Source organism: Ipomoea nil, unplaced genomic scaffold, assembly GCF_001879475.1.
Source record: "Ipomoea nil cultivar Tokyo-kokei standard unplaced genomic scaffold, Asagao_1.1 scaffold1026, whole genome shotgun sequence".
Classification (NCBI taxonomy): domain Eukaryota; kingdom Viridiplantae; phylum Streptophyta; class Magnoliopsida; order Solanales; family Convolvulaceae; genus Ipomoea; species Ipomoea nil.
In genome coordinates this window covers 3,370,470-3,395,135 of record NW_017617454.1, presented here as the reverse complement: position 1 = coordinate 3,395,135, position 24,666 = coordinate 3,370,470, and the positions used below count along the sequence as shown (strand labels likewise).

Below are 24,666 nucleotides of genomic sequence, written 5' to 3'. Positions count from 1 at the left end.
AAATTGAAGAGACGAAAATACCTTTACCTAAAATAGAGTTTCACTGAGAAAGTTATCAAAAGGACCAAAAGTGTCCAAAATATGATAATATGTAGTGTTAAATGATAAAAATAATAGTATGTGACTAAATTTGAAATTGTCATCAAACACAAGAGACTTCTGGAATTAACTCCTATTAAAATTATTAAAGTGAAATAAACATATTTATTAATAAAAATAAATTTTAAAAATCATTTTTAGCCTATCAAAGTTATAGTGTTATAAATGTGAAAATTCTATATTTTGAGAAGCTAGAGATCTTTATAATTATTATCACTTCCAAGCTATTAGTCACTCGGGTCTTTTTATTTTATTTTATTTTATTTCTATTGAAAACGTAGATTTCGTATTAAATCATTTGGTATTAGTCAATTCACCTGTAATCTACGAAAATAAATAGTGTTCATTTTAAAATCTAAGAATAGCTAATAGCGTGTGGTTATTGTAAGAGTGAGAATCATTTTTCTTTGAAAAAAAAAATACAATTGGGTGAATATCATAAATTAATTATTTTCATATTATTGTTTATTGTGGAAAGAGGATAGTGATTCAAGTATGTGAGTCAATAATTTGAAATAAAATTAACATATAATGACGAATACATATTTTATTATATTATTAGTTAGATTGCTGTAATATTTACTTTAATTAGTTTTAATTTTCTTAATAAAATTATCAATAAATGTTCTTTAATTTGTATTAACAGGAGACTAACAAGTTATAATATAATGAATGCAATTTTGTCACATTAAAATGTAATGTACAATATATTTTAAACTTCATGTGCTATCTATTATTATAGTACTAAAAATACAAACAAAAACCATGAATATAACATAAATGTACACATATAATGTCTTTAATTTTAAATTATAAATTAAATTCTGAAACAATTGCCACCGAGGTATAGACTATGTATTGGTAAAAAGATGACGAATTGGAACACTACCTGGCAGAATTACGAGCAAGAGTTCAAGCCCTAACTTGAGTAATAGACTCCTTTAAATCGGAGACGGCAATTACGTGTAACATTCAGATCCTACTCCACTAGTGTACATCTCGGGAGCCTTAATATCTTTAAAAAAATAAGTCCCAAACAATTATATAAGTAATGAATTTGGTCTAACGTACACATGCAAGCTAAGAACAGCGAAGAAACCGTGAGGAATGAGTAGTGGGAAAGAAGAAATCTGATATCTTGGTTTCCCAAGCTGTCATATGCTGGATGGCTTTCCTATGTCCTACGTTTTCACAAAACAAATTACGGATCGGAGAATATATATGTATATAAAATAATGCAACACGGTGCCAATAGTAATCAATACTCACCCATCCCTATTTTAAAATTCATTAATTCCAGCTCCATAATTTTCTACATTTTATTACAATTTTTAAAGATTTTTAATTCATCAAATTAAATTAAATGATCCCACAGTTGCTGGGATATGACCAGTACTTTTTCAAAGTTGCTCCTACTTTCTGACAAGTTTTAAAGTTTTTTAATTGTCTACCTATGGATCGATACTGACAATTTTCAATTTGAGTGATAAACATATAATTATTAATGTGCAATTTAATTATTAGTTTTGACTTTTAGTTGGGATGAAGCACATGTTTCAATTTTAAGAGCAAAATTTTATAACAGAAAACATTTATTATGAAAATTAATACATTTTTTTTTATTTTAGTACAACCTCCCACATAAAGAAGTAACTTGGTGTCACAAGACTACAAGGTCTTGGAAATACATTCTGTTTTTAAATTATAGGGAAGTAATATTTTTTGTCTTTCAATTATATTGTAGCTATTTTAATTAATCTTAATAAAACTTATGAATACAAAAATCATGTTGCAAACAATTGATACACGAAAATAGCAACGAATATATATATATATATATATTTTATTTTTTGGAATGAAGTAGCAACGAATATAATTGAGGAATAAAATTATTATTATTATTATTATTATTATTATTATTATTATTATTTATTAAATTCACACTATTATTACAATTGAAGGACCCGTATTATTTTAACAAACAAACAAATGAAGAACATCACATGTGGACTCAACAACGTAAAAGAAGATGTAATAAATGGACAACATTAGACATGATTTGTTGTTCAGCAAAAACTAGCCGTTATTGGTTTTTTTTTTCGGCTGGTTTCTTAAAACGGCTAGCCAGAATTTATCGAGTTCTACTCAGTATTTTTATGTTATTCCTACAAATTCAGTAATAATAATAATAGGGAAAATGACACTTTTTACCCCTGAGTTATATACTTATAGCACTTTTTCCCCCTCAATTATTTAGGTAAGCGCATTAGCCCCCTTAATTATTCTAAAAGTGGTGTTTTTTTCCCCCTGATATATTAAATTGACATTTATACCCTTAAAGTAAACATTTTATTTATTTTACAACAACAAATTATTGCATATACGTAGGGATGACCACGGTTCGATTTGAATTGAACCAGATACTAAAGCAATCGAATTAATAGTTTACGGTTATAATTCAGATCTAGAACCCAATATTTAAATGTCAATTTATTAAAATTATGTATCAAAAAAATTGAATCTTAAACCGTGAACCGGCGGTTCCGAATCTGATTCGCGGTTTTGAACTGTCTTTATTTTAAAATTTTATTTTTTATTTTAAAATAGTCTAAATTCAACAATAAATGTATTATATTTTTTCAGTTCGGAACATGAACCGTCCATTTCCGTTCACGATTTTAATAAACTCTAAATATCGAATTTCGATTCTAAATTGTAATTGGAATATTTCGGTTTGGTTGCTATAGTGTTTGTTTAGTTTGAACCAAACTATGGTCATAATTTGTTGGAGAAAAAAATAAATTAAATATTTAATTTAAGGGTAAATATGTCCATTTAACATTTCAGGGAGAAAAACAATCACTTCAATAATTTAGGGGGAAAAAATGCTATAGGTATATAACTCAGGGGGAAAAAAGTGCCATTTTCCCAATAATAATAATAATAATAATAATAATAATAATAATCTAAAAATGTAATATATGCCATCCATGTTATGTCCCTAATTTTGTCACTTTTTTTGTGTGCTAATTTACTTTAAATGTTAAACATTTCATTTTATTTGACAAAATTATCTTTATTACATTTTTGTTAAATAAAACAACTATTACGGCGTTATAACTTCGTTATTATTTAATAACTCCATCACTGTTACGGTATTATCACATGCATATATTTATTATTTTTTTTCTATTTTTAATTATCATTTTATTAAAACTATCATATAACAATTCTTGAGAAAATAATATTTTCGCCCCCTAAATTATTTAACTTTTAAAAATTTGCTATATGTTAATTAATTTAATCAGATTTAGTCCCTTAATTATTCATCATGTTGCACTTCTCTGATGTCATATAATGATCAAACACCGTGAGCAAACTCTTTTTATGAGGTTATTTTTGTCATTTATAATCAATATCCATTGTCAAAGTTTCATTCTCTTCATGTGAACGCCATTTTTAATCGTGAATAATGATGTTAACAGAATTTGATAATTATATATATAACATTAAAGACTAAAAGTGCAACAGTGAAACAATTCAGAGATTAAAGGTGTTGTTTTCCGATCCCTTAATTTAATTATAAATTATATTTTAATTAAATATATATGACTGTTAAATCATATATGTATATAATAAATATAGTATTTATGTATATATCTACTATCTACTATACTAATAAGAGCCCAAGAAAGTTAGGCCTATAATGGATAGAAAAAATGGTGGTCAAATTTTTTAATCAAATGAATGGCTCAGATTGATTAGATTTTAATTTTTCCTTAAGATTTCTTAATTTATCCTTAATGAATATGATTATCCGTTAACTTTTCCGTTAAATATTATCTTTTCCGTTAATTTCTGTTAGTTCACCGTTAACTTATCCATTGATTTCAATAAGAAAGGTCTTAGGTTCGAACTTCATCCCAATCAAAGTTGGCATAATTAGTACTCTATTTTACTCTTATTAAATTAAATAAATAATAACTTAGTAGCTATAACAAAAAATAATACATATGCATTTCTGTAATTTAGAATTATGTGTCTACAATGCTTTATTCAAAAAAAAAAATTATTCATTATCAATAAATTAAATAAGAAAAATAATTTCATTAGTTATATTGTATTTGTTTTTCTCCAATAAAATTATTCATTATCAATAAATTAATTAAGAGAAATAATTTTATTAGTTATATTGTCTTTATATTTCTCGTAAAAATTCTTTACATTCAAATTTATCAATTGATTGTATTCATTACATTGTCTATTATATTTTTTGTGCACTATTTTTTAATTAAATATCAAAGTTATAATACAAAATAATGCTATATATTTATTTACCAAGTATTTTATTAATACCATGAAAAAATTTAAAAAATATATAATTAATAAAGTCAATTATTATTAACTACTTGAGGGATTTGTTGACAAAGAGAATATTCAAATCATACAACAAATTGAAGTGAGAACTACCTCGCAATGTCCTTGTTTGACAATCAGCAGTTAGCGATTAGCGTTTGCGGATTATATTAGCACATTTGACCAACGAATTATATCAACGGTTGGTAAAATGATATTTGAAAAAAATTAACTGTTTATATTAACATGTAAAATGACATAAGGGTATACATAATAATAATAATAATAATAATAATAATAATAATAATAATAATAATAATAATAATAATAATAATAATAATAATAATAATAATAATAATAATAATAATAATCGTTTTTAAAAAATACAAAATATAATTAAACCAATCATATTAACTACTTGGGAGATTTATTGACAAAAACAGTATTCAAATCACACAACAATTTGAAGTGGGAAACTTTCTCGCAATGTCCTTGTTTGACAATCAGCAGTTAACTCTTCAATATTAGTATATTTTTAATATTTTATGTCCTAATTTTTATTTACCCTCCCTTATGTCCCGGCCCGTATTTGGTTTCAATCATACCTATACAATTATTTTATTGACAATTATAATCAATCTTGACTATATTATCTAGCATTTGTAAACTTAGAATTGCCTATTTAAATACGCAAATTTAACATTCAATTATCTATGCATGAACAATTCTAATATAATCTTGTCTTAATATACTTTAAAGTACTTATTTAAAAAAAAACATTCGATATTATCTCAATCGCACAATGCGCGTAAAAAAAATTAGTACTAATATATGGGTGTTAGCATATTAAACAAAAAATAAATCCCCCTCTCTTTCTCTCTCTCTCTATATTATTCAAATATGATAATCAAAATTTATCACTTTAAAGAATTGTGAAATATAATTTAAATTATTTTTATTTAGTAATATTTTTAGATAAAACATAGATTCTCCTGCATCGCATGTATAACAATAACAATAACAATAACAACAACACTCATCACTCTCATATAGAAGAGAAAACCATAACCGACAGCATAGGAAATAATTCTTAACAAAAGGAAAAATTGTACTCACAATATTATTGTCACGGCTTGCCGACATTTTCTATGTAAAGTCGTTGGCTCCATCGATGGAAGCATGTAACTACGGCTGTTCAGCATAATTCCATTTATTACACACTACAATTCAGAATAAATCATATACATGCATTCCCCTCTTTAAAAAACCATTTTAAATGCTATATTTGTTCCATAATTATTTGTCATAGTAAATAAATTGGAAAGTATAATTTTGCAGGGATTAACATACACTATAACAGATGATTGGTTGGTTAACCGGCACAATGATTGAACAGGAATGAGTTTACATCCAACAAATATTATTTGTCCAAATGGAATCAAACGCCTTTAATGCGTCACCATATCTCCCTGCCAGCCTGTATCATATCATATTACTCTTTCTCATTTGTATTAATACTTTTTAATCATGTTTTTTTTTTTTTTTTTTTTTTTTTTTTTTTTTAAATTCATCTAAGCAATACTATATTAAAACTGAAAATTTGGATAAAATATCTAAACCAAGGGCCCACACCTCGACTCGATAGAACATTTGGGAAGATGTATGTAAATTACGTGACTCAATGACTCATCACACATGGTCAAATGTCGGTGCGCACAAGGATCTGTCTACTTTGGACATAATTCTCACACTGCAATCGTCGAAGTTTAAATCTTGATCTTTTCTTCCAAATACGGTCTATTAAACCATTGAGTTAAACCCGAATAGTCACAGAATTGGAGTAGTGGGTTAGTAGCGGTGGATTTCTTTGGGTACTTAACAAAAAAAAAAATTAGATTAAATTTTTAAAATGGTTAAAGTTTTTTCCAAATAATTCATATACATATACGGAGAATTATTGTTTAAAATTGAGATTTTTTAATCCCCATTTGTTATGATTTGGTCGATAAACACTTCACTTTTCTATCCCAATTTAGAAGTCCTTTACCGTCCTTGGCATTTGGCAACTCGCAACTCTCTCTCTCTCTCTCTTTTATCTCTGACTGAAATGAATATCAATACTGACAAGAAGAAGAAGAACAAGAACATGAATCCCACTTTGTAGCAGTCCATAATTCCAGAAAGATTAGTGGCCGAGGAGTTTGGACTGCTATAGATTTCTGGAAAACTGACAAAGTTACAATCTTTTCTGTTTTCTTCTCATCGTTTTCACCAAAAACTACAATGAGATCTCGCTTCTTCTTCTTCTTCTACTTCGCCACCTGCATTTCCATCTTCCTCTTCATTCTACCGTCCCCCGCCGCCTCTGATCTCGCCTCCGACCGCGCCGCCCTCTTGGCGCTCCGATCAGCCGTGGGCGGCCGCTCTCTCCTTTGGAACCTTACGGAACCGAACATATGTTTGTGGCCGGGAGTCCAGTGCTCCTCCGACAAGAAATATGTCGCCGAGCTTCACCTTCCGGGGATGGGTCTCTCCGGGGCTATTCCGCCCGGAACCATTTCTAACCTCACGCGCCTCCAGACTTTGAGTCTGCGTTACAATGCTCTGTCGGGTCTGCTTCCTTCCGACCTCTTCTCCTCTCTCCGGGATCTCCGGAACGTGTACCTCCAGCACAACTTCTTCTCCGGCGATATTCCCGACGGTGTCTTCTCATTGCCCAACCTTGTTCGCCTCAATCTTGCCCACAATAACTTCTCCGGTTCGATTTCCCCTTCCGTCAACAATCTGACGCGCTTGGCCACGCTGTACTTGGAGGAGAATCAGTTTTCCGGGGAAATTCCGGACGTGAAAGTGCCCGGATTGATCCAGTTCAATGTTTCCGGCAATCTTCTGACTGGACAGATTCCGCAAAAGCTCTCGACTCAGCCCAGGAGTGCGTTTCAGGGGAATTCTCTGTGCGGAGCGCCACTTGATCTTTGCGATGGGCAGCAAACAAAGAGTAAAAAGAAGCTTTCCGGTGGGGCTATCGCCGGAATTGTAGTCGGCAGCGTCATTGGGTTGCTTTTGATTCTTCTTTTATTGTTCTGTTTGTGCCGCAAAAGGGGTGAAAAAGAAGTCAGATCGAGTAATGATGCAGCGGGAATTAAGCAGACGGAGATCGAGATTCCGCCGGAAAAGGATGTAATGGCCGGCGGCGGAGCCGCCGCCGCATTGGGCGCGAAAGAGAAGGAGGTGGTCAAGGCGGAGGTCAACGGCAGCGGAGGCGCCGGAGGGAAGAGCTTGGTGTTCTTTGCAAAAGCCCCAGGGAGGAACTATGACTTAGATGACCTTTTGAAAGCCTCTGCTGAAGTATTGGGAAAGGGCACTTTCGGAACTGCCTATAAGGCCGTTCTTGACGCCGGAATCACCCTGGTGGTGAAGCGCCTCCGGGATGTCACCGTGCCGGAAAAGGAGTTCAGAGAGAAGATTGAAGAGGTGGGGAAGATGAACCATGCCAATCTGGTTCCTCTCAGAGCTTACTACTATAGCCGCGACGAAAAGCTCCTTGTATATGATTACATCACAATGGGAAGCTTATCCGCACTTTTACATGGTATAATTCTACCAGACTAGACCAATACAAACTACTAACAGACTAAGTTTTTTAACACATTTCAATTAATATATTATTCTGCCATTTTTATTGTATAGGTAATAAAGGAGCAAGCAGGACGCCATTGAACTGGGAAACAAGAACCTCAATAGCCCTAGGGGCTGCCCGGGGGATCTCCCACCTCCACTCACAAGGCCAATCCATTTCCCACGGCAACATTAAATCATCAAACATTCTCCTAACCAAATCCTATGATGCCCGTGTCTCCGATTTCGGTCTTGCCCAGCTTGTTGGCCCGTCCTCGACTCCAACGCGGGTGGACGGTTACCGGGCACCCGAGGTAACCGATCCTCGGAAGGTGTCCCAGAAAGCGGATGTTTATAGTTTCGGAGTTCTGCTGTTGGAATTGCTGACCGGGAAAGCACCCACCCACGCCCTATCTAACGAGGAGGGCGTGGACCTGCCGAGGTGGGTGCAGTCGGTGGTCCGGGAGGAGTGGACGTCGGAGGTTTTCGATCTGGAACTGCTGAGGTACCAGAATGTTGTTGAAGAGGATATGGTTCAGCTGTTGCAGCTTGCTGTCAACTGTACTGCCCAGTACCCCGACAAGCGCCCTTCAATGGCGGAAATTACCGCCAGAATTGAAGACCTATGTCGTCCTGGTTTCCAGGACAACAACATAGTTGACAACCCAGAAGAGTAAAAGGTTGCGAAATTAAAACGTATGATTCAAGTTCCACTTTTTTTTAAAAAAAACATTTCCTTTTGTTTTCTGGTTTGAATTCTTCGATCATTTGTCAATTTTATAAGCATCATCTTTCTCTTTTTTTTTTTCCGCGGCTATTGATCAACAAATTAAGGTTCTTGGAGATCTGTAGTTTTTAGTTTTTGGTGTATGTGTGGAATGTAAAATATAGTATTGTCGTCGATCGAGCTGTTCTTGTTGGGCACATGGCGGCCTTGTAATTACATATTCTTTCTTTCGTAATTGATTTAATCACGTACAGCTGTGCCATGTGAGTTTATTCTGTGATCTTTGCTGTCAACGTTTTTTAATGTTCATGAATCTTGCGATTTACAGTTGATGAATCATTAAAAGATGTTAAATCTGATTGGTTGGTATGTGTTCTTATGATCCCAGATTTAAGCAACTCATTTATAGCAATTCAAGTTGTCTGCAAATACATATATACGGCTCAACGTGGTTTGCAATTGCAGTGGCTTTGACTATCCCACTCACGTCTCCTTCATTCTAACCTAATTTTCTCATCTTTTCCTTAAAAGAATGATCTTTACCTACATTTCTTGCCTTTTAACCTCTCTCATTTGTTTACTGTGTTGGGCGGAATCTGATAGAGGGGCAAGTCCAGTAATTGACGGTTAAAGAGATTGTTGAGCGGAGGCCGGTGAAGGATTAATTCTAGCATTCTGCCTCCTGAAAATAAGTGTACTTTCGTTGTGAGCTATAACTTTTGGCGTAGTGACCTGTTCGAGTCCCAATTGAGAGGAGAAATTGTTGGACGGGTAGAGGCCAGTAAAGGGCCAAATGCAGAAAAAAGGGATTGTTAAAACATACTAAAACGGGTGACAGGATAATTGGGCAAGGCGTATTACTCGATCCGGAGAGCTGACTCGAGGACACCAAGGGACACGTAACGACTGCAACACACTTAAGAGGAGGCAACTGCCACTATACGCAACACTTAATGTAGGCTTGCCATTACTAGAAGTCCGTTACACTCATCAAAGGAGCTGTTGCACCTGTAGTATAAATAGTGGACCCTGTAATAAACATGGATGCATTTTGATTCTTGTACTCACACATAGCATTATAGCAATACAACTCTATTTCTTTCTCGATATATTTGCTAACCTTATTTACCGTAAGTAATGCTAAATTGTTGTACTCAGACAACACATAAAATTCGTCAAACTGTAAAATGCAAAAATTCCTTCAACCTAGTTTCAGAATATCAACACCAGAGAGTTAGTGAAATGTTGATTCGGATGAAAGTTAATTAGTATTAAATTCTTCTTGGTTGTTTATATGGAGGGTGTTGTAAGATTGATGAGTTTAGTTTGCATTTGTCAACATCGAATAATGTCGGATACAATGATATATGATGATGATAATCATCATTACCTGCTAGCTTCTGGAATATGATTATAACAACTTAATTAAAGATGGAATTGGAATGATGATGATAATGATGAATGTGAAGTGAAATTAATTAACCATCTTGAAAGCAAGCAGTTTCCTTGTCAAGAAAAAAAAAACAACAGAAGCAGTTCCAACATCGCTTTCTGTTCCAGGTTTTGTCCGATAATTGAAGCAAGCTAGCTACGATAGTACTACCATAAGTCACGGCGGTGTGCAGACGTGTCAGTATGACTTGTTTGTCGTAGCAAAATTGGAGTGATACTTCATACTTTGTATTTGTGATTTTGATTTTCTTTACAGACTCTCTTTTATTTAAAAACGATAATGACTATCTTTTATTTCTTTATTTTTGAAAAGATAAGATCCTCTTACTTTTGTGACAATTATGACTATCTTCTATACTTTTTCGAGCAATTACATTTGTCTTGAAAAAAAATAGAAAGAATGAATGAAATGTGAAAACTTAGTCAATGTAATGGTTGTCTAGTTCAATTTATACGTCAAGCTAAATTACTGTCACATTTGAAAAATGTGTATACAGAATAGGTAGTATTTGTACTCAATTACTTGCTCAACTTAAAAGCTTATTTTACACTTTTTTTTTTTCTTTCTTATTTTTAGTATGTACAAAGTTAGACAAACATTTTAATATTTAACGAGTTAGGCAGGGGTGGAGGTACGTTACGGGTAGGGGGGCATGACCCCCACCCTTACCTCCACCATCAATTTTTTTTTTTTTTATTAAATATGTATGTATATATTAATATAATAGAAATAAAATACAATTTTATATTGGCTCCCCTCCAATTTTTTTAAAAGCCATTATATTTATATTAAATGAACTCAAAATATATATTAAAGTTCAAATTTATTAAATAAATCAAATAATTAAAGTCATCATTTTTTTATTATCTTATTTCTTTTATCAAGATTTTAATAATGGAGGCCATCGATTATCCATTTTAATTTCAAAAATCTCTAAATTTGAGATATACGCTTTAGTTTTATTATTTACGTCGATTAATTAATCAGTGATTTATTGTGTGTTTTAATGATTTATTTACACTTTTAAGATGTACATTTTCTAATTTAAATGATTAGTTTTGAAATTGATAAAAATTAATATTAATTCTTTCATTTGTGATCTTTTTTTTCGCCTTCGTCTCTCTTTTTTGAAGAGTTGAAATGTATTTAGTTAATTAGTAAAATGGATCGGATATCAGTTAATTATGAAAAAAATTGGTGACAAAACTTTTTATTTGATAAAAGTGACAATCTATATTTAAATAAATGTTGTTGTTGTTGTTATTATTATTATTATTATTATTATTATTATTATTATTATTATTACTATTATGTGAAAAATATTAAATTAATGATCGACACCCGTGTCAATCGCACTCATATAATATGTATTTCATACTTTATTACATAGAGTATAATTAGAAATCTTTATCAATAATAATCACAATAATGTACGCTATATATAATGATATTGTACAGTTAGTTTAAATGTCGACTAATATGATAAATTTTCTTTCACAATATGAGCCCAAAAACGAGTTTACTCGAGTTTTCTGGCTCTGTTTCTGGAATTAGGTAAATATTCAGGGGAAAAATACTTCATGGACTCCTAAAATCTTATTTTCAATTTTTACTCTCATTTGTGTTCACATTTGATTGGAAGAAGAAAAAAAGGAATTGATAAACATCATGATCCCCTATTAAATTAAGCAATCGAAGTATGTCATGTCATAGAGAGTAAAAATTGGGAGTCCATGCAGAATTACATTATTCCGAGTTAGGCGACACTACAACATTGTTGTTATAACGTGTGATAGTAAAAGTTTGAACAAATGCCATGATATTAATTTGGGTATGATATGATGGCGGCTTCCAAAAGTGGGATTTGATGCACTAAACTTTTGGTAGATGTTTTAACTGAAGCATCATAATTAGTTGCTTTGTATGTTATTTGTGGGTTTTATTGGTGAACTGATGATGGGAATCCAACAGAATGGAAAGTGATAACGGGTACTTTTATTATTAACTGAAATTATTGTCAAAATATTTGGTTTATCATGTCTCGAATAATTTTTATATTTTTCTTTATTTCCTTGTGTAGTTCTTTCTTTCCTGATGTTGGTATATATCCTATTATATATATATATATATATATATATATATATATATATAAGAAGTGGAATTTAGCCCGTCAGCCTATGCCTAGTTAGGTTGCGCTGAAATTCTCAACTCGATTTCTAAACAGGTCGAGCTTTCTCAAATCATGACGGGACAGCCCAGCCAAATGCTAACTTATTTTGACAAGTCTAATTAAAAGACCAATCCTAATCAATTTAGTTGGACAATTGACTTACTATGTGTCGTTCCAAATGTGACTTTGTTTAGGTCATTTGCCTGATATGGTTACAAAACGCTCGCTCTTCACCTAAAGTATATATTTAAATAGCAACTACAGAGATTCCCGTAAAATAAAATATTGAAAGAATTCGACAATAACCTCATATTTTATTGTATAGTAGGTGTTCTAACACGTACAACTCTCTTTTAGTTATTGATTTGGTCTAAGTTTAGTAATAGATCAACACATTACACATTCATCCCTTCTTTCTACGTTGAATTGTGGATTACTTCTAAAATAGTGAATTATGCTGTGCAATCGAATGCACCATGCGCATGGTGCATACGATGCAAAACGACGTCGTTTTGGTTAAAAAACGCGCGTCCCACTTAAAAAAAGAAATCAGGTTCGATTCCCGGCAATAGCATTTTATATATCCATAAATTTATAACTATATATCCACAAATTCATAACTATATATCCACAGTGAATGAATGAAGTAAAAATCCACAATGAATGAACTAAATATCCCCAATGAATGAACTAAATATCCACAATGATTAAACTAAATATCCACAATGAATGAACTAAATATCCATAAATTCATAACTATATATATATCCAGAAATTCATAACTATATATCCATAAATTCATAACTATATATCCACAGTGAATGGATGAAGTAGATATTTACAATGAATGAACTAAATATCCACAATGAATGAACTAAATATCAATAAATTCATAACTATATATCCAGAAATTCATAACTATATATCCACAATAATGCTATTGTCGAGAATCAAACCTGATTTTTTTTTAAGTGGGACGCGCGTTTTTAATCAAAACAACGTCGTTTTGCATCGTATGCACCATGCGCATGGTGCATTCGGTTGCACAGCATAACTATTGATTGATTATAGTTTGGGCTAAATATGAAATAATGTATCCCTTACCCGTATGCCAGTTGGGTATCCAATGTTCCATTTTGACCCATCCCATCTTCCGCGTACAATTGCCCGTTCAATGTATTTCTCCGCTTTTTTTGTGTCTGATTGGTGGATTGATAAATGGTAACATTTGACCTAAACCATCTCACAGATAAAAATCCGTGAAACAGGTCTCACACAAATTTTTACCTTTTAAATTAAGCCATGCTATGCACGTTTATTTTTATCAGTTACGTTATTACAAACAATCACTCCCTATCATATAAGATTATAAATTATTGTCAATGGTAATTGGTAAATGTGTTTAACAATTTTCTTGAAATTAATCAGCTAGGTTAGTGTGAATAGTCATACACTCTCATCACTTAAGAGAGGTTGAGTGTTCAAACCATCCTTTCTATATGGAATGAATAATATGACCAACACTTTATTCATTAATTGGAGTGATCCAGTACAAATATAAATTAGTCTAAATATAATACTAACTTACTCAAGACAATTCGTGATTTTAAAAAATATTTTTCTTAAAATTAGATAAAATTATACAGTATTTATATTTGGCAAGGATGAAGTGGCGGTGGGGGTCTTGTTAGGCCGACGGTGGTGGCCAATGGCTGATGGAGTTTGGTGTGAAGATAATCTTTGAAACGTTAGTTTTGGACCAAATTTGGTTTGTGGGCCTGGATATGGTCATGTGCCTGTTTGGCCGCAAATTAAACATGTTCACTATGCGCATACTAAATATAAGGGTAGATTCATAATTTCTATACTGTAGATTCATAATTTTGTTTCTCATTTATTGTTAACGACGTTTCTCTCTTCGCAATTACATTATTTCGTCTTCGCAGTACAGATATTATGAATCTACAGTACAGAAATTATGAATCTACAATATTTTTTTTGAAAGCTAAATAAATCAGATTGCATTAAACTGTAGACGAAACAAAGGAAGGAAGATAGTCCCTCCAGACCCAAAGATGGATTTATGTCGTGTTCACCATACACATGGTGAACACAGCTCCACAGCATAACTATTGCTGTTTGGCTGGTTTTTTGTTTGGATTATTTAAATTAGATAATTTTAGAAATAATCAGTCATACTGTGATTCTTGATTTATATCGTAATATAAAATTTTAATAGATATTAATTTTTTGTATGGACTCATATTTAGTGATATATTTTGACGTATAATACACTAAAAATAATTATATATTAAAATATAATAAATTTATTAAAAATAAATTTACAATATATTAAAAATAAATATATATCAGAGTCTACAATATATTAAAAATAAATATATATTAGAGTCTACATTTAAAATTCAACCAGGCCCCGACATAAGTTGAGAGTTGAGATGATATGATATGCATTCGAGTGGACTGATTTTTAAATTGAACGAATAAGAAATCAGAGTTTTTAAAAAATGTAAATATTATATTAAATGTGGAATCAAACTAATTAATGGAATGAATTGAATTTCGTGGGGTTAATTGGATTATACACCGCCTGCTCGAGGATAGGGTGAGAGGGGTTATTAGAGGACCACGTGGCTTCAAATTTTGCAAAGATGTTGGCCACATGCTTATCCAATTAAATGATGCTAAGGATGAAACGTTATTGTCCCCAATCCTATGCGACTATGCGTCGTTTGAACACGGAAAACATTAAACATGTGCGCTCATCTTTGGGTCTACACTTTTGCTTTTACCTCAGCCCAAATAGCTAACATTAATCTCCGCTAACACCGCATAAACAAGCTTGATTGGCATGAATGGCTGTACACTTTTGTCTCTTAAGAAAGGTTGGAAGTTCGAACCTCCTCTCGTATGAAAAAATTAATTTGACCCCAATCTAAGTATGGTTCGAGCTTAAAAGTACCTCTTGGGATCTTGACAAAAAAAAAAAAAAACATGGTATATATTCTATAACAATGGAGTAATTGTGCCTCTTGGGACCTTGACACAAAAAAAAAAACATGGTACATATTCAGGAACATTACGTTAAGAGCAGTGTTTAGGAACATTACGTTAAGGGGGCGTTTGGTTCAGGTTATATTACATAACCAAGGGAATGTGACATTCCCGAGCTTACATTCTTGTGTTTGGTTCATATTCTCGGAGGGAATATAACATTCCCAGGGAATGAAACATTCCCTCCACATAGGATTTTGAAGGGAATGTGATTCCCTTCATTTTCTAAGGTTATGTAAGATAACCTTGGATATTTATAAATTTTGTCATTTTAATTCTATATAGTATAATATCCTTAACATATTTACATATATATATATATATATATATATATATATATATATATATATATATATATATATATATATAAGATAACCCTAAACCAAACATGATTATATTACATACCTCAATTTTAACCAAACACATGAATCTAACATTCCCAGCAATCTAACATTCCCTAAGGTAATCTAACATTCCGTGAACCAAACGGCCCCTAAGAGCAATAGCAATTTCCCACTCCACAAGGTTAATATAGTGCTACGATTACGTAAACGTAGGTAGAATCAAACTTTTTTTTTTTTTTTTTTTGACAAAAACCTCCAAAAAATTTATTATAATAACGAAGCAATACAAGAAGGAAAAGTAGAAATTCAACAACGCGGATCAGTATGCGAACGAGCCGCCCTAGCTAACGTAGGTAGAATCAAACTTGTTTTTGCTCAGACAAGAAAACATTGGCTCACAAAGAAGAGGATGTGAGGAAGATTGTGTTAGAATGGGCTTAAGAGATATGCTATGGATGAACAAAACACTCCTTTATATTCTAAAGCTAGCATCTATGGATGGAATTCTCCAACCACATTAATCCACAAGTCATGTTGCTTCTCTCATTTCAAATGCAACAACAACAAAAATCAAAGGTAAATTTCGACTATAATTTCTCTAATAATATAATCTCCCACAAATTATTAATTGAAATTTGAAAGTTTGATTCACTTGTTCACTAGAAATGATACTTTTAATGTTACTGTTGAAAAATTTGAACTAACACATAGTGACATTGTGTAACTATCTCTTAGAGAGTGAGATATCTCTTGAACTATCCGACATATAAGTTTTGAACTTGACGTGCCATGCACCTCTGAAAGTTGTAGGTTTTGTGAAAGTCAATACCTCTTTTGACTTTTTTTTTTTTAACTTTAAATTACTCATATATGCTCTAGAAAGACGTACTCTATGTCCTCCATAGAAGATCAATGTTGCCTTCACACCCAAGTATTATAGGTGACTAGATCAAGTTTGTCTCAACACATACCACCTCTAGCGGTTATCAAGTCATTAAGAACATTATGTTCACCCTCACCGTTGGTTCAGTTTTACAAATACGAGTAAATTTAGTACTTGTTTGAGTTTTTCCATGACTTCATTTGACCACAAAAGTGGTATGTATCTATTATGAATTCCTCACCTCAAAGGGTTTCAAACCCATTTCCCTTGACATATCAGATATTGACTATTTAGACCTTTTGTGAAATGATCAACAACATTCCTTTCAGATTTTACATTTTCCATTCTGATCACCCCATTCACAATTAATTGTTTTACAGACTCATATCTCACTCGTATATGTCTCTTTTCCCATTATAGACTATGTTTTTCGCAATGCAAATGGTAGCTTGTGAATCATAATGCATAGGTACAAAAGGTGCTAGATACCCCATAAAGGTACATTTGCTAATAAATTTAGTTAACCACTCAACCTCATATCCTACTAGGTCCGATTCAGAGCTATATATGAATTCCACCTTCATACTTAACCTAGCTATGCACGATTTCTTGGTTAATTTCTATGTAATACCATCTAAGCCCATAGTTTAAACATATCCACTAGTAGATCTTACCTCATCATTGTCATTGACCTAGTATGTGTAACAATATAATGCCCTTCTAACACGGAGGGAAATTCTTCATAGTGAAGGTTTTAATCTATAATACCTTTAACATGTGATCTCCCATTTGAAAGAGTCACAGAAGTGTCATTGAGCTACAAGCTACTTAATTAGCTAAGAGTTGTTGTTGTAATTGTTATCGTTGTTGTTGTTGTTGTTGTTGTTGTTATTATTATTATTATTATTATTATTATTATTATTATTATTATTATTATTATTATTAAACCATTGATGCATCAACCCTAGATATGTATATTGAATATTATAAAATGTCTATTCAAATTTTTACTATATTATTAGCATATAATTGTCTATGTCAAAAAATATTTTCACATAGGATGACGCATTTTATAAAATTAAGACACTACTAAATAATTACTTAAATAAAGAGTTAATTTTATTTTTGTGAGTTTTAATAGATTTTGAGCCTGATAGATCTAATTATATTTTTAAAAAATTGAGAATTTATTTCATCATTATCTCAATATTTTATACGGAGTACAAATATATAATTTTTTTGAAAGTTATTGACTCTATTACATTGTAATATCTATTCATTTATACTTTTTCAATCTGTTAAAACATAAAGAATCAACACTACCTCCACTAAAATTTGATCTCATAACCTCCCATATGAAAAAGTCACAACATGTCATCTGAGCACAAGGTGTTTGGCAAATATATAATTTAATTTTCTTATTTTTAAACATTCGCACATGCAAAACACAATGCCCGTACGTGCAGTTGGTTTCGCCTTGAAAGCATTTCTGACTTGGGCGTCTCGGGGGTGGGGCCCCCGTTCTGTGTCTAAGCACGTGTTTTTCATTTTGTTAAAAGAAAAAAAAAATCACAAAAAAGAAATAATTAGTATATGACTGATAAACTTACAAAGCAATGCTTTCCTTCACAAAAATGCATCTATTTATTCTCGTATAAGAATATATATACATATAAGTAATCTCGATGATTTCAAGATATATATAATATTTTTATTTTCTTTCTTTTAAAATTATTTTCTGGGAATCGAAGATCGAAGATGAAAAAGGGAGCTAAAAAGGAGAAAAATTTGAAGGTGAAGTTGAACCAGAAGAGCTCCCCAGAAATGGTGAAACAACAGTCCAACACTAGTCCAGGTTTTATTTTATTTTATTTTTTTAACTAAGGAAATTATATTTTACTAACCTTAAATTCTGAAAGGAAAAATATATACTCCAAATATATTAATTTCTTTTTTTTTTACTAATTTTTTTAATGACAGGCGGCTCAGCGATGCAGTGGCCGTTTTCGTATTTTGTTTCTCCGCCACCGGAATTATCGCTTTCCACAGCCCCTCCGCCACAGAATCTTGTCTTTCAGGTTTTTTTTTTTTTTTTTTTTTTTTTTTTTTTAATAATAATTAATTTGACTAAATTTAGTTTAACTTTGTTATGCGTGAATATTAATTAATACGGAGTATATATTTACTTTTGGATAAAATTTTATAAAATTAATGATTCGATAAAAAAAAAAAAAGTCAGAGGTTTGGAAAATCTGCAAATTGCTACGGAGTATTTTTTAAAAAATTTACTGGATGAATCCAGTTAGACGTTTTCTATTTTAGTCAATAATACTTTGACCTCCTTTTTAAAGAATTATTGTTGTTCCTTTGAAGGGATTTTTTTGTTTCTTCTTAAAATGATGTTTTTTTTTTTTTAAGAATACTTTTTTTTTTGAAAGCTACTGGTTCTATTACATTGTAGTATCTGTTCATATACTTTCTCAACCTACTAACACACAAAGAATCAATAACACCTCCACTGAGGCTCGAACTCATTCCAACCTGGGTACCATTAGACCATATAGTCCTGGTTTTTTTTTTTTTTTTTTTTTTTAAAGAATACTTAAAATGATGTTAAACTATGAAATTTTTTACCCACACACACATATATATATATATGTATATGTCTGTATGTATTCATTGGATTAAATAAGAATAGACGCTTAGATAAAAATTATGAACTCATGCTGACCGTTAATCTGGGAACAATCGCATATAAATATATATTTGGTTGATAGGAAGAAAAGAATTAAAACATGTTTCAATTTTTAATTGTTGGACTATGTTGAACATGACAGGACTTTTTAGGGGGAACACTCCCTAGATATGAGCATGATACTCCTAGCAGCTCAAACCAACAGGCTACAGCCCCAATGACCATCTTCTACTCCGGTGGGGTTCATTTTTTTAACCATATCTCCCCACAAAAGGTAACACACATCTTTATCCATTGCTGTACACACATTATATTCTTAACTATTTTTCTCTGATCTGGACCGTTGGTTCACCCTTAACATAATTTGATTGATTTTTTTTTAAAATAATTAGGCTGAGTTGATCATGAAGATGGTTAATCAATCCAAGACTGAGGCCATGAATATTGAAACTATAAACGCTCTAACTGAAACAGAAATTCTAAGTCAAAATATACAAACTCTCGCTCCTCCTCCTCCTCCTGACAATTTTTTCGAATTTTATGGTAAAGGAGGTACAATCCCGCGATCCTTGTTAAAGTTTGTTTTATATAAAATGATCTGAGTACAATGCTTTTCTTCACATTCAATTATATTTAACAAGAAGAATAATAATAATTATTATTATTATTATTGTGATGAATATAATGCAGCATTGGCTATGGCTCGCAAAGCAACCTTGGCCAGATTCTTGGAGAAGCGCAAACACAGGTATCATCATATATAGATGCTGGAAAACATTAATCTTTAATGTTGAGTGTACTAATAAGGTTTAGATGTTATATATTATCAAATCTAATGATTTTTCCTTTTTCCTTAAACTTATTTTTCCATGATTAAAAATGCAGATTGATCTATGCTGGGAGTCCATATAGCCACCCTGTAGGCAAATCATCCAACATTATCTCCCCACAACCACCCAAGAATAATGCATTATTGGAGTTCAATTTTATGCTTCCAGAGGAAGAGGAAACTTCTTCATCAGCTGTCGATTTGGAAAGCAGATGTAGTACAAGTATTTTGTAATTTCTTTTCTTAATATTTATAATCCTAGGATAATATAATACAATATTATTATATTAGTGGAGATCATTATATTGACCCTAAATGGTACTCGTACTACTCCTATTTTGGTATTACAATACTCTGCATTTGTTCTTAGTTTTCATAATTTTGTATTGTGTATTGTATAAATTATAGAACCATTTAATCATCCAACGGGGATATATAATTAAAGATTTTACTTTGGAGTGTTTAGTAAACAGCTAACAAACAACTGTTAGCTGATTGAATTAGTGAATTTGACTAGTTAATAATATTAACTTATTATAAAAAATATTTAATAAATTACTTATTATAAAAAAAATATTTAATAAATTAATTATTAGCTGATAATTGATTACATGTCAAATTACTGTATCAAAAAGCTAATCGAAAAAATCCTTTTGAACAACATTTTAAATTTTAACATTTTGAAGCAATAAGCGATTATAAAAAACTAATTAATCAAACACTCATATTGATTGTTTAATCAAGTCAAACAGCTAATAATGATCAAATAAGCCAAAATTAACTAATAACTAACTATATTAATTATCAAACAGGGCTTTTATATTTCTTGTCATTTAAAAAAAAAAAAAACTTGCATGGAACAAATAAAAAAAAATAAAAATATGGTGGTGTCTCTAACTATGGTAAAAATAAAAATAAATAAATAAATAAAAATGTCTTTACTGCAATCACTGCACTCCCAAGGTAATGTAGATTTTTGGCTAAAATAGTTCCACATACAATAGGGGCTTCATTTGACCGTCTTGGAGTGCTTAATAAGCCAATCAATAACCGCATCTATATTTACAGATTCTTTACAGGAGATCATGTAGCAGCAAACCTCTCTATCCTTGATTGAATCAAGATCCCTGAAACAATGGCATCAAACAATAATGGCTAGAAGAGCGAGGGAGATTAAAAAGGCAGAATACGTAAGTAAATGCTCAAATGCTTACAATTGATCAACCAGTGCCTGCTTGGAAAGAGCTTCCGATTTGTCGATTTTGTTCCCGAGTACAAGCAAGGGGATTCCGGTCAATGAAGGTTTCGTCAAGAGGTCGTGAAGCTCAGTTCGAGATATAGGGACACTATCGCGATCAGCAGCGTCAACCACATACCTGTTTTGCGCCAAGAGATGAAATAAGTTCAACTTAGTTGTACAATGTGTTCCGTTTCAACTAAAAATTTAACCTGATAGCAAAACTGCACATTTATATATATAAAATAACAAATGTATAGTCTCGCTATCAAAGCACATCCTTCAATTTAGTATCAGAAGAAGCAATAAGTGAATCCTGTGGGCTTAATCATCATTATTAATTAATATACCTGCCCTAGATTTTATAGGTAAAAAGGGTATTGATTTGAAGATGTTCACGTGACGAAATAAATAAGAGAAGTAGAGATGAAGGAATTACACTATTGCGGAGACACCGCGACAGTAGCGCTCCCACATGGTGCGAAATCTTCGTTGCCCTCCAAGGTCCCAAAGTTTGATGGTTACATTTCCCTTAGTCACTTTACGCATGTTAAATCCAACCTGGCTTTGAAAAGAATTGTACTAAGAAAACCCGATTCCTAAAACTAAAGATGTGTTATTTGAGTTGTATAATTAGAACAATATACTTACGGTTGGAATCATGTCCTCACTGTAGGCCCCAGTCTGATGGATACAACACCGAAAAATATGTTAAAAAATCGATTAGGATATAAAGGAAAGAACAGGATGTGGATTTGGAGAAAGATGAAATGCACTTACGGCAATGGAATTAACGAGAGATGTCTTCCCTGCATTTTGAAGTCCGACAAGAGATAGTTCCATCTCCTGTTTGAAGAATAGACTGACACGGAGACAAGGAATTCAAAAAACACAGATTAATGTTGTCATTCTTGTTAACATAAATGTAGGAGACAAAAGATATTGCACTGTTTGGTAAAATAGTTAGCCTGTCAGTCAATTTGGCTTGTTTGACCACTATTAGCTGTTTGACTTGGTTAGACAACCAATACGAGTGTTTGATTAATTATCTTTTTCTCACAGCTTATTGCTCCAAAACACTAAAATTCAAAGCAGCTTTTTCAATCAGTTTTTTGAGAAAGTCAATTATATGTAATCAATTATCAACTAACAGCTAATTTACCAAACATTTTTCTATAATCAGCTAATGTTATCAACTAGGTAAACCCACTAACCCAATCAGCTATCAGCTATCAACTATTTACCAAACATCCACCATTATTTTCTTTTGCACCAACAACACTTTGAAGTTTGAACACATATATACACTACAAAAATAAAAGTTAATTAGGTGTTGTTTCAATTAAGGATTCTGTAAACACATTACGGATCACGCCTCGCATATGATACTCAGGCAAGAAGCGTTTAGCTGTCACTCAAACCTATAAAAGAATCAAACGAACACATCTTGCAAAATGATGATTATAGTCCCTTCTTTTTACCTAACAGCCTCTTTTAATGCTAATCCCGAAATGGCTCAAGCAGAGTGCATAAACAACAGAATCGAGCAAGATTTAAGGTTTCATAGACAACATTGTTGGCTTCACCAACTGTTTATAATGTCCATCATCATCATCATCCTAATTCCTAAACAGAGAATGTTGTCACTAATAAACTCATTAAAGATCCTCAAGCTAAGCTAAACCAGAAGATGAAATCAAACAAACATCCCACCAAGCATCAATCATAGTTCATTAAACTACAATCATAGTTCCCTCTTTGAAGTTTTGACAAATACAACATTCATATATTTGAGCGATAAAGCATCAACCACAGAGGTTAAGTTTAACCAAAATTAGTCCAAACAAATTAGCGGCCGACAACATTAGAGCAGAGCTGTGAGCTAAGAAACTATAAATCACCATAGCTAACGCCAAGAAATTTAAAGAAAACAAAAGTTTTTCTTTTTTCTATTTAATTCTCCTTCTGATAAAGCCACAAATTGGGGGGAAAAAAAAAACTATTTGGCTTTCTGCTATTGCTGGGCCGAAAACACCGTAATTAATGAGAAATCAATTAATCTGGAAATTCTTGAAAACAAATATATGAAACAGAAGGAAAAAATATATATACCTGCGAAGCCAGTTGAGAAAAGAGTCCCAGATACCCATTACACAGAAAGATGAGAGCTTTGAATCTTTAATGAAATTAATAAAAATTGTGTGAAAAAAATAAGCGTAGAAATGAGAGAGAGAGTGAGATGAGAATAACAATTGTATGAAGAGAAGTAAAAAGAAAGCTTAGGAAGCTTCGCCGACTCAAACAAGGAAACCCGTGGAGAATCCGACACAACATAAGGTTGAGACTTGAGAGGCTTAGCAAACAGGTGAAACAGGTTTAAGGATTTCGCACAAAACGTGTTCTTTTCTCATAAGTATTACTGAATTTCCATTTCGGCTCCGTACCACTAAACCACAAAATTATTGATAATAAATATTATATATTATACTTCTAATTTTTTATTTTTAATTATGTTAATTTTAAAAAGGTTGATGTTAAAAAAAAAAAAGTTGATGTTTAAACATCTATCATTATCCATCTGGCCTTTACATTATAAAATAAATTACTTATACACGTTCACTTTTAATATATTAAATATTTATTTTTTATGTATTATAAATTAATTTTTAGATAATAATACACTAAAAATACATATTTCAAAAAATCAATCTTTAATATAATAAAATTAAATATGTATGTTAGTTATCAACCTCACAATATAGATCACAATCCACCTTTCAGGTGGATTATTATAATCCACAATAATGATGTAGTTCAGTAGTTAGCGACACAACTCCAAAGATTGTAAAATTGGTATATTGCAATTCGCAAGCATTAAGATTTAGGATCCACTGGACCAATTATGCGAAGTGAGGCCCATGTAAAGAGATGCACTACAGCCCAATTCACTGCTATGGGACTGTTATGTCATGGACACGGGTTCAATACGACGCCGTTCTACAATTCGGGAGTAACGGTGCTTGAATGAATGATAATATTGAATTTAATTATCCATATTGAATCTAATTTTATTTCAAATTTGAATGTTAGTGGCGCCGTTTTTCCTCCACTAATTAGTTTTTTTTTTTAAAAAAAATTTTGTCAAAAGTATTCAACAACATAAAAAATTGTGAATATACTGTT

General features: G+C 31.8%; 3 protein-coding genes and 1 long non-coding RNA gene across 6 annotated transcripts; 3 read left to right on the top strand and 1 right to left on the bottom strand.

Annotated features, from left to right (window-relative positions):
• Nucleotides 1–2,224: 2,224 nt before the first annotated feature.
• LOC109180474 lies at nt 2,225–23,584 on the top strand. The gene is made up of 3 exons (XR_002054078.1): nt 2,225–2,237; nt 10,755–10,757; nt 23,307–23,584. It is a non-coding gene; the product is annotated as an uncharacterized LOC109180474 (long non-coding RNA).
• Nucleotides 6,457–9,077, top strand: LOC109180470 (probable inactive receptor kinase At1g48480). 3 transcript variants are annotated; one of them, XM_019330079.1, is made up of 3 exons: nt 6,457–6,770; nt 6,813–8,047; nt 8,146–9,077. In XM_019330079.1, exons 1-3 carry the CDS (start codon nt 6,739–6,741, stop codon nt 8,748–8,750), a joined length of 1,872 nt encoding a protein of 623 aa, XP_019185624.1. In that variant the 5' UTR covers nt 6,457–6,738; the 3' UTR covers nt 8,751–9,077. The 3 variants fall into 3 exon arrangements, with proteins under 3 accessions (XP_019185624.1, XP_019185623.1, XP_019185622.1); XM_019330078.1 differs by having other exon boundaries at nt 6,457–6,771; nt 6,808–8,047; XM_019330077.1 differs by having other exon boundaries at nt 6,457–8,047.
• Nucleotides 18,335–20,708, top strand: LOC109180472 (protein TIFY 10A-like). The gene is made up of 7 exons (XM_019330081.1): nt 18,335–18,399; nt 18,435–18,577; nt 18,703–18,800; nt 19,560–19,691; nt 19,810–19,969; nt 20,108–20,165; nt 20,303–20,708. Exons 2-7 carry the CDS (start codon nt 18,481–18,483, stop codon nt 20,478–20,480), a joined length of 723 nt encoding a protein of 240 aa, XP_019185626.1. The 5' UTR covers nt 18,335–18,399; nt 18,435–18,480; the 3' UTR covers nt 20,481–20,708.
• Nucleotides 21,162–23,836, bottom strand: LOC109180473 (ADP-ribosylation factor-like protein 8c). Its single transcript, XM_019330082.1, has 6 exons — nt 23,596–23,836; nt 22,264–22,345; nt 22,135–22,167; nt 21,923–22,044; nt 21,461–21,622; nt 21,162–21,373 (listed from the first exon to the last, which is right to left on the bottom strand). The coding sequence occupies exons 1-6, from the start codon at nt 23,631–23,633 to the stop codon at nt 21,256–21,258; spliced, it is 555 nt and encodes a 184-aa protein (XP_019185627.1). The 5' UTR covers nt 23,634–23,836; the 3' UTR covers nt 21,162–21,255.
• Nucleotides 23,837–24,666: the final 830 nt, after the last annotated feature.